Source organism: Rhamphochromis sp. 'chilingali' (assembly GCF_963969265.1).
Source record: "Rhamphochromis sp. 'chilingali' genome assembly, chromosome: 1".
Classification (NCBI taxonomy): domain Eukaryota; kingdom Metazoa; phylum Chordata; class Actinopteri; order Cichliformes; family Cichlidae; genus Rhamphochromis; species Rhamphochromis sp. 'chilingali'.
Genome location: NC_137929.1, coordinates 15,523,244 through 15,537,447, shown reverse-complemented (window position 1 = coordinate 15,537,447; position 14,204 = coordinate 15,523,244). Strand labels below are relative to the sequence as shown.

The window sequence follows — 14,204 nt, the reverse complement described above, 5'->3', positions numbered from 1 at the left end:
TCTGCAGGTGAAGGTAGAAAGTGTGTGTGAGCTGATGTGAATTGAGCAGCATGGATCAGTGTGAGGACAGAGAGGAGGGAGTCCCTCCCTCTAAAAGCACTCTGTGTGGGGAACATGAGAGCCAGACCAAAGCAAAGAGGTGAGATGACCATCTCTAACTGTCCATGACTCTTCTCCATGTCACAGCTCAGCACTCACATCACTGCTCCATCATTATTCACAGGAACCCACCTGGACCTCCACCCAGCTCTGTGTCCTGTAAGAGTGACGTGTCTAAAGATGTCATCAATGATTTTAAAGTCTCTGCTGCAGAGAGGTGAGCTGTTAGTAACAAGGACTCTTTGAGTTAAATGATTTTGATGTTTCCTGGTTTCTAAAATGCATCTCTATAGCAGAGCAGTGTCTCCAAGGACACACAGGCTCAGCTGTAACTGTCAGTTTATCTGGTTTAAGACACATTTGGACTCAATTGGCTGTTTTTAACTATGTATTTTAATCAGAGGTGTAAATTTAGACCTCACACATCTGGATCCTAAACTATGATAGAAACAGCTGCTAGCAGTGGGTAGTTTGACTTTGATACGCTGCTCTAGAAAGCAAACAAAGGTTTGTGCAGCTCCTCTTCAGAAAAGTGTTCAGAGAGCAGCTGCTGTATTAGACAAAGGCTCGTCGTGTGAGCCCAGATGTGTGTAACAGCTGGATGAAGGAGAACCATCACAGTCGCGTCTCCATCCCGCCTTTATTAATGAACTTCCTGTTGCTTGCAGATGACAGGAACGCAAAGTGTTTGTGCCACGTGATGCTGCAGGATTTGTTAACGTGTCCATGATGGTAACATCTCCTCGTCTAACTGCAAACACATGAGCGCTCCTAACGGCAGCTATCACAGCCACACAGGCAGACTGTGTCTCACTGTTGCATTCAGGGACATTTGTTTTCCTGTAAAAAGCTGAACTCTAATCTAAGAGGACTGTTACTGACAGGAAACAGCTGCATTATCTGCAGTCTGTGTGACCACAGCTGCTTCAATCACTTCATCAGAGAATTGATCATTGAATAAAACATGTTTGTGTCTGCAGAGGTCAGAGGTCACAGTCTGCAGGATCCAGCTGTCCGTCTGTGAGGAGTGACTGGTCCAAAGTTTACCCTCCAAACTTCAGTGGTGAACCTGGACCAACGAGGTCAGAGACCTGTGATGACTCCTTTACATGTTTGTGTTTTCCTGGATAAATATGACCAAAGATTCATTAAAAAGATAAAAATCTTAGACTTTGTCCTGTAGCGCTGTGTGGCAGGCAGGATTGGCCCCAAACACAACAGGATGAAGTCAAAGAGGCAGCTTTATTTCAGCTGTGAACATGCAAACAGCAGAAATAAGAAAACATAACTGTAGGTTTGCAGTGAATGAAGGCTCAGCTCGACGCTCCACTTTGTCCCTCTTTTCCTTCTCCAAACAGCCACATCAGGAGTCTCTCATGGAGTTTTAAAATATTTAATTACAAATGTCCAAAGATGGGTTCAGGATACCTGAATCCACAATTATTAAAGCTAAAATAGTTCACAGGGTTTGGACTTTGTTAGGTGATGAGAGAACATCAAAATGTTTTTTATCTTTAAACAGTATTTTTATCACTTCAGTTGCTCTCACAGCCCTGTTTGTAATTTTACCAGAGCTCTTATGTTTCACTCAGTGCTCCCACCAAACACCTTGGAGGACACATTAGTGTGATTTAGATTTAATTTGTGTAAACACCAGTCACACAAGCTAACCCATGGAGGCAGCAGCAGGCTTTGTGTTTGGTAAAGTCTGTTGGCTTAAACTAAGAGAGTTTAGTTTGTTAGCACAAAGAGCTGTCAGCTAAAGCCCCGAATGCATTTTGAATACAGATGAACTGAGAAAAACACTTTAAAAACAGCAAACAGTCAAACTGACAACATGTTTTTCTGCTGATCATCCACAGCAGTACGTTTAGCATTCATGCTAGCAGCAGGCTATGACTGTCCACTGAGCACCAACACAGGTAGGAGTGAGCAGTGATGAAGCAGGACTGTGGGCAAGTTTGAGCTACAATCCTATTGGCTTCTCAGTTTCTCCAAAGAAAAGGGGAAAAATTCTTGGTGTTGTGAAGATGTGAGTTGGTCTTGTTGTCGTGGGGCTGGAAGGATGCTGGCAGTGAGAGGCTTTTCATACAGTGTTCAGTAACAGAATGAGAAGAAAGCCACTGCACATGAAACAAGGTGCTCGTAGTGTTTGTTTACTGTGTTTGTGCCACAATGTCAGATCAGTTGTAGATTCACATGCAGACTTGTCCAGTGAAACCAATGCAAGTACTGCAGTACAGAGCAAAGACTAAGCAAGCCAGGAGAGCTCTCCAACTTTCTGAAAGTATCAGGATATTTGAGTGATAAGAAAAAGTGGATCATGCAACAATGTCCCTCAGCACACAAAACAATCAAAGCAGAATAAATATAATGTTTTAGATCAAACACTTACAGGGACCTGAAGAGAGAGAACCAACAAAATGTCATGGCTAACAGAGGAACTCAAGCACAGACTGAGTTCTGACAAACAAAAAGGTGACAGGTTATTTACCAAAGGGGTGAACCACAGTGCTCTATATATGTACAGTGAGTTGGGGAGGGGGTCCAGGGCTCCAGGGAAAAGAGGGAAGGGAGTCCACACTCGCTCCTCTTCAGTCACTCTTGTCCTGCTCTCCACTCACACAGCCACACACAGGAATCACAGGTAAGCGTCTGTAACCAGGTCCGGGGAAATATTTACTCAAAGTATACACAACGTTAACCCAACTGGTGAATTTAGAGAGAGATTTCTTAGCAAAGAGCTGAGATCATGAACACAGGAGGGTCAATGTCCCAGCGACAAACTGCTCCATGCCGCAGCGTTAAATGGTTACCGGTAAGCCCAGGTGAATCAGCAACAGGTGGTGTAATCATCATAGCTGTGTGGACCAAGAGCGAGAGGCCATTACAAGCTCCACCCAGGCAGGCAAAACGCTAGCAGGAGAGAGCAAAACATAAACATAACCTGAAAAGCCATCATGAGCCAGCCAGAGAGACACAGAGTTTTATACTAGAAAAGAAACCTGCTCATCTTCATCATGTTTATTTAATTAGAGAAAATCAGAAGTCTCTGTGTGTCAGACCACGGCTCTACACGGACACTTCTAAGCTGCTTCAGAGTGAACTGACCCAGATAATCTGCACACAGCGGCTGTAAAACAGTGAAAGTCATATCTGTCTCTCTCTGATGGAAAGCTTTTATTGTGAAGTCAGGAAGTCTGCAGGAAGTGTTGAGTTTGTATTCATCACTCAGTGTTTAATGAGACAGGCAGACAGGAAGAGCAGCTCATTAGTGTTGATGAAAACAAAGGAACTGTGAGGAACTGCAGTTTGGTCACATCTGGATGTTTTTCACTGACAGTAAATGTTTTAGTGATAAAAAAAAATGTGTTCACAGACAGAGGAAGAGGAGTGGTGTTTGTGAGGAGGAGCAGCTGTCCTGCTGTGCTTTGTGTCAGGACGTCCTGAAGGATCCAGTCTCTACCAGCTGTGGACACTGGTTCTGCAGACAGTGCATCTCCTCATACTGGGACCAGTCTGCTTCATCAGGAGACTCCTCCTGTCCCCAGTGTGGAGAAAGATCCAGAAGCAGAGCTGGACTGCAGACAGCCAGTCAGAGCAGCTGTGTACAAAGTAAGACTGAACATCTGTCTGCTGATGGACTCATTTCTGAAAACTGGACTTCTTGTGTTGTTCAGACATTGAAGAGTTTTCTTTCTCTTTAGTCTCATTGTTTTTCTTTCTTTCAGCAGATGTTGGTCTGCAGGAGGTTTTAGATGAACATAAGATCAGTCTGAGGAGGAGATGTGAACGTGTGACTGAAGGAAGTGATGAAACAGGAAGTAGAACCCTCCTCAACAGGATCTACACTGAGCTCTACATCACAGAGGGACAGAGTGAAGAGGTTCATACCCAACATGAGGTGAGGCAGCTGGAGACAGCTTCCAAGATGGACGCCCTCCATGACGCTCCAATCAGGTGCCAGGACATCTTTAAAGCCTTACCTGACCAACAGAGACCCATCAGAGTGGTTCTGACCAACGGCGTGGCTGGTGTTGGAAAAACCTTCTCAGTGCAGAAGTTCACTCTGGACTGGGCAGAGGGCTTGGAGAACCAACATGTCAGTGTGGTGGTTCTGCTTTCATTCAGGGAGCTGAACCTGATCAGAGATGAGCAGTACAGTCTTCTGGAGCTGCTCCATGTTTTCCATCCAACATTACAGAAGGTCACAGCAGAGAAGCTGGCTGTCTCTCAGCTTTTGTTCATCTTTGACGGCCTGGATGAAAGCAGACTTTCATTGGATTTCACCAACAGGAAGCTGCTGTCTGATGTCACACAGAAGTCATCAGTCAGCCAGCTGCTGACAAACCTCATCCAGGGGAATCTGCTTCCCTCGGTTCTCGTCTGGATAACTTCCCGACCCGCAGCAGCCAATCAGATCCCTCCTACATGTGTTGACAGGCTAACAGAAGTACGAGGCTTCACTGACGCCCAGAAGGAGGAGTACTTCAGGAGGAGATTCAGTGATGAAGAGCTGTCCAGCAGAATCATCTCCCACATGAAGACATCCAGGAGCCTCCACATCATGTGTAGTATCCCAGTCTTCTGCTGGATCACTGCTACAGTTCTGGAACACATGTTGACTACAGAGCAGAGAGGAGAGCTGCCCAAGACCCTGACTGACATGTACTCACACTTCCTGCTGGTTCAGACAAAGAGGAAGAAGAACAAGTACCATGAGGGACATGAGACGAGTCCACAGGAGCTGATGGAGGCTGACAGGGAAGTTCTTCTGAAGCTGGGGAGGCTGGCGTTTGAACACCTGGAGAAAGGAAACATCATGTTCTACCAAGAAGACCTGGAGCAGTGTGGTCTGGATGTGACAGAGGCCTCGGTGTACTCAGGAGTTTGTACAGAGATCTTCAAAAGAGAGTGTGTGATCTTCCAGAAACCAGTCTACTGCTTTGTTCATCTGAGCATTCAGGAGTTTCTGGCTGCTGTCTACATGTTCCACTGTCACACCAACAGGAAGACAGAGGTGCTGAAGAACTTTTTGGGAAAAGAATACAACGTGTCCTCTCTGGATGATTTACTTAAACGAGCCATGGAGAAATCCCTCCAGAGTAAAAATGGCCACCTGGACCTGTTTGTTCGCTTCCTTCATGGCCTCTGTCTGGAGTCCAACCAGAGACTCTTAGCAGGTCTGCTGGGCCAGACAGAGATCAGTCCAGGAACCATTCAGAGAGTCATCAACAACCTGAAGGAGATGAACAGTTATGGAATCTCTCCTGACAGAAGCATCAACATCTTCCACTGTCTGATGGAGATGAACCACCTCTCAGTACATCAGGAGATCCAAGAGTTCCTGAAGTCAGAGAACAGATCAGAGAAGGAACTCTCTGAGATCCAGTGCTCAGCTCTGGCCTTCATGCTGCAGATGTCAGAGGAGGTTCTGGATGAGTTGGACCTGCAGAAGTACAACACATCAGTGCAGGGACAACAGAGACTGATTCCAGCTGTGAGGAACTGCAGAAAGGCTGGGTGAGTCCAGATGTGATCATTAACATCATTGATCAGTGTAGGTTAGTAGTTTAATTTTGAAAATAAAATCAGATTGTAACCACAAAGTGTTTGTGTCCGTACGCTGCAACCTTCCACACCATTCCTTTATTGTACAGACTCAGCAGCAGCTCCATGGATCCCAAATCCAAGAGTGGAGAACAGATTTGAAGTGTGTCACATCCATGCAGTCACAGCTGTTTCCACCATGTTTCCACTGATATTAATCCCGTTCAATGGCACGTTTCATATCAGTGAATATGTTCTTTAGGACGTCCACTGACATGTTTAAGTGTCCTGCTGGAAATCACTCAAATCATCCATGAAATCCATGAAAAATCCTTTTAGTGTTTCTAACTTCACCCTCTGTCCTCTCTCTCTCTCCATCCTCCTCACTGCTTCTTTCACTGATAATCACACAAACATCGTATTCAGCTACAAAATAACACAATAATATCATCTGATGATCATTATTATAAGAGCAGGATCCATATTTGATATCAGAGTAACACACTGCTTGGTTATGTGCAGTCATCATCAGTGACTGTGGGTCAAACAGAAGCTCTCTGATTGGTTGCTGACCTTGGTCACCTGTCCACTCTCACCTGTTTGTGTTTGCTCTCTCTTTGCTGTCTCCATCCTCTCTCTCCTTTCTCTCCCTCTCTGTCTTTGTACGTCACTCAGGTCCAATGGAAACAGTGACATTTACAAACCAATCAAAGACAAACTGATCCATGTCAGGTTATAACAATATTCAAAGTGAATACAGGCTGCTGCTGGACACAGACAGGTAACATCATTTTGACTTGCTGTCACCTGGATCTGGACTCATAAACACTGAAGCCCTGAACAGGAATACAAATCATTTTCTGCCAACTAGCGACACAGCAGCAGATAATGGCTCAGAAAGCTAAAATGAGCCAATCATTTCTGTGTTTAGTTCCCCTGAAATCAGATCTGATATCAGCAGCTCTGAGTTCATTCATCATTATTGTCCAGTGATGAGATTTCTGCTCCGTTTGGTAACAGTCAGCAGGTTTTTCCTGCGTGTGGACGTGAACAGTCGTACCTGACAGCAGGTAGCAAACAGAGATCATCTTTCCAGCTGGAACTCTTCACTGAGCTGAACTCATTCAAAATGTTCTGGAGTCAAAACAGGAAATGTGTGTCTTCACTCTGACTCTGGATCAGATCTCAGTGACAGACTGTGGACATTATGGAAGCCTAAATGTGACACCATCTTCCTCCTTCACCTGCAGATTAAAGCCAAACAAAGATTCTCATTAAAAGTCTGCAGGTCTGAGAGAGACTCAATCGTTGTGTCATGTCAAACACAGTAAGAGGAGCTGAAGCACAGATGTGAAGAGCAGATTCATCAGATTATGACCTCACTCTGTTTTGTCTTCATATACATTCAGTCTGTGTTTATAATGCAGATTTTCTGCTTTTATAATAACACATTTTATATTTTCTATCATCACAGACTGACTGAGTGTCGACTCTCAGAGTCTCACTGTGAAGTTGTGGCCTCAGCTCTGAAGTCCAACCCCTCCCATCTGACAGAGCTGGACATGAGTGGAAACTACAACCTGCAGGATTCAGGGGTGAAGCTTCTATGTGCTGGACTGGAGAGTCCAAACTGTCGACTGGAGACTCTGAGGTGAGTTCACTGACTGCGGCTGTTGTTGTTTTTCTATATTTCAGGTCTTTGATGTTTGAAACTTTCTTTAGTTCCTAAATGTTCAGGATGTGTCTGAAGACAAATGTGAAGAAGTTTGAGTGCTTTCAGAAATGTTGTCTTTCCAAACGACTGAACAACAGTTTTTCCTTTTGGCTCCAAACAGAAGTGACAGACTTGAGCAGGGTTCATTTAAAGGCTGACAGAAGTGGAGTGGTGACGGGGAGATGTTTGACAGGACAGTGTTTCAGCCTCCACAGGTTCATGTTGTGCTCCATCAGTCAGTGAAGATGAAGTCAGTGCTGACGAGGCTGTAGAGTGTGTGAGGGATGTGAATGAGGATGATGAAGATCTGATGATAGCAGATAAAAACAGGCTGCAGAGACTTTGAGCCATACAGGGCACACAGTGTGTGTACAGAGCAGCTGAAATCATTATGGAGGCCTCACTGGAATATGGAAGCATCACAGTACAGCTTCAGTGAAGCATTAAAGTCTCTGATATGAGATGAGAAATGAAGCAGCCAGAGCTTTTTCATGAGTGAAAATCCACTGTGACTGTGAGCTCCTGCTACAGCCTCCAGATTAGCCAGCAGCTCATCCTGCTCAACATTTTCTCACCAACTTTAATGGAAGTGTGATATTTTCAGCTGGAGTGATGGTCAGGGTGGCCTCCCTCTCCTCTTCTTCTCCTCTTCCTCTTTCATTTGTAAAGCCACTTCTGCTGCTTTCATTCATTTGGAAGTCCTGTAGCTGAGTTTGGGAGAGACTAACAGCCTCGGCAGCAGAGGGGAGAAAGGCTGTAACACCACCACTTTACTCTGTTCTACCTGTCACATCATTTTATCAGGAAACAAATATGCTCATGTTTTTACTATGTTTGTCTTGAAGATGTAAGAAGATCACATGGTGCTTTTTATTATTGTGTTGGTTTGTTTCCTGTCTCTTGGATGGAGCCCAGCTGTGCGTGGCCCCTGGGCCTGTGGTCAGAGTGTGTGCTGGATAATCCGGCCCAGGATGAGGCCAAACTGACATGGGATGAAATGTCTGTCACATAATTGAGCTTAGTGTAGTTTCATTTCTGCACAATTTAAAAACAACCGAAACTTTTTTCTGTCTTTTCTATGTTATACTGTAGACTTTCTTTGATACTGTGTCCAAAAGGAGCAGCTTTTACTTTGAAGGGGAGCCGTCTCTGTTTCCTCTTCAGGTTGGATGATGGAAGCAAATTAGTGTGTGATGTTCTTTCAATGTTGCACTTTGTAGACGCTCCCTGAGCACTGGTCTCACAGCCAGCTGCACATAGAGACCAGTGTTGTTAGTCCAGGTCAGAAGATGACTTGTTGGAATGAAAATGAGCTTGTAGATTGTCTGCTTTAATAATGTGACTGGAAAAAGGTGTTGGACTTCAAATATGTCCATTTCTTTCACACTTCACCTTTAAAATTGAAGCCTTGTGGTTCCTGGAAGGAAAAACACGACTTTTTCAAGTCTTTGTCCTGTTTTTATGATAAATGTACAACTTTAATGTGAAACATTCAGAGTTTTTTCGCTTGTTGTGTTTGTTTGAAGCTGCTTCCTGTTGGCTTCAGCTGTTTGGAGTTTCCATTTTCTAAACTTCTACATTCTGAACCTTCTTCAGCTCTGAACAGATGATGAAACACTGAATGATTTCAAGCTCACACTTTGTCTAATAAACTTACATTTTCCATTCTTAATACAGATTGAAGGACTGTGGTTTGTCAAAGATCAGCTGTGATTATCTGGCAGCAGCACTGAAGTCCAACCCCTCCCATCTGAGAGAGCTGGACCTGAGTAACAAGAACAAGCTGCAGGATTCAGGAGTGAAGCATCTGTGTGGATTTCTGGAGAGTCCAGGATGTGGACTTGAAACTCTGAGGTCAGTCAGCATGTTTTAGTTGTGCTGAGATGAATATGATGTGAAAGTTGTGCTGACACTAAACTGCAGACATCAGGCTGATATTATACTGATCCACACTGAGGATCTTCATGGTAAAGTCTGTTTTCTTCTTCTCTGGTTTAGTCCATTGACAGCAGCAGAACAATGTTCACATTTCAAACAGTGATACTCAATGTATGGCCCGCGGCCCACACGCAGCCTGCCCACCTTTCCTGATTCAGAGAGAGGGGACCCTGATTAACTGTGTAGTGTCCTTCCTCACAGTTCTAAGTATCAGACACAACAATGAATAATCCACAGCTGACTGTCTTTAGCTGGTCAAAGGTCACGGCACACAGCAGACAGTGGGAAATATTATAATTCTGATCATTTGTCAGCACATATCCATATGTATAAAAACAAAGCTGACACTGTGAGACTTGATCAGAGGTGTGATCATCACAGCAGAGGCCTCTGTGTCAAAGTCACTGAGGATCAAACAGAAACACATGAAGCAGATTTTCCTGTTCTGGCTTTTTATAGCAGATAACCTTCAAAATATTCTGCAGTCGATCAAAAACTGAAGCAAACCATGAATCAACATGTGAACATGAGCTGATGCTGCTGAAGTGAAGCAAAGTTACAGAGGTTTAACAACCTTCGTCCGATTTCCAATCTACCCTTCATTTCTAAGATACTCGAAAAAGTGGTTGCAGCTCAACTTCATTTACACCTGGTTAATAATAACATCTACGAGAGATTTCAATCTGGTTTTCGCTCATGTCACAGTACCGAAACTGCTCTACTTAAAGCCACTAACGATCTTCTAATCGGAGCTGACTCTGGTCTTCTCACCATTCTCGTCCTTTTAGATCTGAGCTCAGCCTTTGACACCATTTCTCACTCTGTCCTTCTAAGCAGACTTTCCTCTCTCGGCATCTCTGACACACCCCTCGTCTGGTTTCAATCATATCTCCTCGACCGCTCCCAGTTTATTCAACTAAGATCATTTCGCTCTCGTCTATTTCCCGTCACCTCTGGTGTACCCCAAGTCTCAGTTTTAGGCCCTCTTCTCTTTATAATATACATCCTCCCTCTAGGTACCATCTTCCGCAAATTTGATCTTCAGTTTCACTGTTTTGCTGATGACACCCAGTTATATCTCTCTTGCAAACCTGATTCCTCCCTCCCACCTTCTTCCCTTACAGAATGTCTATCCGAGTTAAAATCCTGGTTTACCTCTAATTTTCTAAAGCTCAATGAGGATAAAACTGAGATCCTCCTTATTGGCACCAAATCCAACCTTTTGAAGGCAAACCATTTCTCACTCACCATCGATAACTCCACAGTTTTCCCTTCTCCTCAGGTTAAGAGCCTTGGTGTCATCCTAGACAGTACACTTTCTTATAAATCACACATCAATAACCTCACCTGTTCTGCCTACTTCCATCTACGTAACATTAACAGATTGCTTCCTTCTCTTTCCACCCAGTCTATGTCCATTCTTGTACATAGTCTTGTTACCTCCCGTATTGACTACTGCAATTCTCTTCTGCATGGTCTCCCCCAAAAATCCCTCCATAAGCTTCAACTGGTTCAGAACTCTGCTGCTCACATTATCACCAGAACCCCCTCCTACCAGCACATCACCCCTGTTCTTCAGGAACTTCACTGGCTCCCTGTGAAATTCCAGATAATTTTCAAACTTCTTCTGCTCACCTTCAAGGCCATTCATAACCTCGCTCCTTCATACCTTTCTGACCTGTTAACCACCACTTGTTCTGCCCGTTCACTTCATTCTTCTTCTTCTATCCAGCTTACTGTACCTTCCTTCCGCCTCACCACCATGGGAAGCAGAGCTTTCAGCTGCTCTGCTCCCAGGCTGTGGAACTCTCTGCCCCCTGAAATAAGAAATATTGGTTCTCTCCCCCAGTTTAAATCCCAACTCAAAACTCATCTGTTCAAATCTGCATATTCACTGTGAATCCACTGTTTGTTCATTTTATCTTGTGCTTGTATTTTATTGTTCTTATTCTCCCATTGTTTTACTAAGTGTTTCATTCTATTGTAAAGTGTCCTTGGGTGACTTGAAAGGCGCTCATAAATAAAATTTATTATTATTATTATTATTATTGATTACAGACACAGCTGAGAGTTTGTAATCTGTCATCATTTTAAAAGGTTTAAATTTCTTCAGTATTGAACAGCAGAAATGAGGCTTTGTTTTGGGAGGCCGACAGCAGTGAACACAACAGCAGACTGGTGCGTAATAAGCAGTGAATAATGCAGAAAACAGATTTTTGAAGGTAAACTGTTCTTGAAGTACACTGAGAGAGAGAGAGCTGTGCAGGAAGTAAACGTCAAAGTCAGAGAGAATTCATGACGATGTTCATCAAACGTAAAGCGTAGTTTGGATCTTCTTTTGCTGCTGGTTCAGTCAGTTTTGGTTGGAGACAGATGAAACCTGCAGCTTCAGGATCTGTGAGCTGTCCACTTTCAGCCCGGACGGCACGTCGAGTGAACGATCCACGCTCTGTGTTTCCATCTTTGTGTGTTTAGCTGCTCTCATTTATTGTTTTATCTGTTTGGTTGTTGTTGAAATACTTTTGGGAGCTTTAACCTGAGATTCTGGCAAAATACATTTATATTAAAAATCGATTCAGGATTGAATGAATCAACATCGCTTTATTCAAATTCAAACCATTTAAATAGGAAAATCCATTTTTTTACACCCACCTCTAATGCTGGGTAATGTCAGCTGGTCCATGTGCAGCTGGCTGTGAGGCTCAGGGAGCGTCTACAAAGTGCAACACTGAAAGAACATCATCCATAAATATTGAGTAATAACTGGACTCTCATACAGCGAGACTCAAATGCCTTTAAACATCAGCTTATCCTGCTGATCCAAGTCCAACACTGAGTTTGTAAAAACATGTTTGTCAATCATTTTGTTTGGTTTCTGAGGAAAATGATTCAATAACTTGCTGCTAATACACAACATTTCATCATATTTCCTCATAACCCTCTTTTGTCTGACCATTTGATCCCATTTTAATTTGCGATAAAGGATCCACAGAGTTTGTTGAGAATAATGACAGTAGATGTTTGTGTGAAAGTGCTGGAAGCAAATTAGTGTGTGATGTTCTTTCAGTGTTGCACTTTGTAGACGGTCCCTGAGCACTGGTCTCACAGCCAGCTGCACATAGAGACCAGTGTTGTTAGTCCAGGTCAGAAGATGACTTGTTGGAATGAAAATGAGCTTGTAGTTTGTCTGCTTTAATATCGTGACTGGAAAAAGGTGTTGGACTTCAAATATGTCCATTTCTTTCACACTTCACCTTTAAAAGTGAAGCCTTGTGGTTCCTGGAAGGAAAAACACGACTTTTTCAAGTCTTTGTCCTGTTTTTATGAGAAATGTACGACTTTAATGTGAAACATTCAGAGTTTTTTCTCTTGTTGTGTTTGTTTGAAGCTGCTTCCTGTTGGCTTCAGCTGTTTGGAGTTTCCATTTTCTAAACTTCTACATTCTGAACCTTCTTCAGCTCTGAACAGATGATGAAACACTGAATGATTTCAAGCTCACACTTTGTCTAATAAACTTACATCTTTCATTCTTTATACAGATTGAAGGACTGTGGTTTGTCAGAGATCAGCTGTGATTATCTGGCAGCAGCACTGAAGTCCAACCCCTCCCATCTGAGACATCTGGACCTGAGTCTGAACAACAAGCTGCAGGATTCAGGAGTGAAGCATCTGTGTGGTTTTCTGGAGAGTCCAGGATGTGGACTTGAAACTCTGAGGTCAGTCAGCATGTTTTAGTTGTGCTGAGATGAATATGATGTGAAAGTTGTACTGACACTAAACTGTAGATATCAGGCTGATATTATACTGATCCACACTGAGGATCTTCATGGTAAAGTCTGTTTTCTTCTTCTCTGGTTTAGTCCATTGACTGCAGCAGAACAATGTTCACATTTCAAACAGTGAGACTCAACGTATGGCCCGTGGCCCACACGCGGCCTGCCCACCTTTCCTGATTCAGAGATAGGTGACCCTGATTAACTGTGTAGTGTTCTTCCTCACAGTTCTAAGTATCAGACACAACAATGAATAATCCACAGCTGACTCTCTTTAGCTGGTCAAAGGTCACTGCACACAGCAGACAGTGGGAAATATTATAACTCTGATCATTTATCAGCACATATCCATATGTATAAAAACAAAGCTGATACTGTGAGACTTGATCAGAAGTGTGATCATCACAGCAGAGGCCTTTGTGTCAAAGTCACTGAGGATCAAACAGAAACACATGAAGCAGATTTTCCTGTTCTGGCTTTTTATAGCAGATAACCTTCAAAATATTCTGCAGTCCATCAAAAACTGAAGCAAACCATGAATCAACATGTGAACATGAGCTGATGCTGCTGAAGTGAAGCAAAGTTACAGAGGTTTGATTACAGACACAGCTGAGAGTTTGTAATCTGTCATCATTTTAAAAGGTTTAAATTTCTTCAGTATTGAACAGCAGAAATGAGGCTTTGTTTTGGGAGGCCGACAGCAGTGAACACAACAGCAGACTGGTGCGTAATAAGCAGTGAATAATGCAGAAAACAGATTTTTGAAGGTAAACTGTTCTTGAAGTACACTGAGAGAGAGAGAGCTGTGCAGGAAGTAAACGTCAAAGTCAGAGAGAATTCATGACGATGTTCATCAAACGTAAAGCGTAGTTTGGATCTTCTTTTGCTGCTGGTTCAGTCAGTTTTGGTTGGAGACAGATGAAACCTGCAGCTTCAGGATCTGTGAGCTGTCTACTTTCAGCCCCGACGGCGTGTCCGTGTACGTGGCGTGGAGTGAACGATCCACGCTCTGTGTTTCCATCTTTGTGTGTTTAGCTGCTCTCATTTAGTGTTTTTTCTGTTTGGTTGTTGTTGAAATACTTTTGGGAGCTTTAACCTGAGATTCTGGCAAAATACATTTATATAAAAAA

At 43.4% G+C, this 14,204-nt stretch overlaps 1 protein-coding gene across 1 annotated transcript in view; it reads left to right on the top strand.

Annotated features, from left to right (window-relative positions):
- Positions 1-279: 279 nt before the first annotated feature.
- LOC308407502 (NACHT, LRR and PYD domains-containing protein 12-like) overlaps positions 280-14,204 on the top strand; it is a gene marked incomplete at its 5' end in the record, with an annotated part of 294,566 nt that continues 280,641 nt past the window's right edge. The window contains 7 exons of the mRNA XM_080899167.1: positions 280-323; positions 1,080-1,181; positions 3,479-3,714; positions 3,831-5,622; positions 7,124-7,300; positions 9,041-9,217; positions 12,841-13,017. Coding sequence (XP_080755293.1) covers positions 280-323; positions 1,080-1,181; positions 3,479-3,714; positions 3,831-5,622; positions 7,124-7,300; positions 9,041-9,217; positions 12,841-13,017 — 2,705 coding nt within the window. The remainder of the gene's footprint in view (positions 324-1,079; positions 1,182-3,478; positions 3,715-3,830; positions 5,623-7,123; positions 7,301-9,040; positions 9,218-12,840; positions 13,018-14,204) is intronic.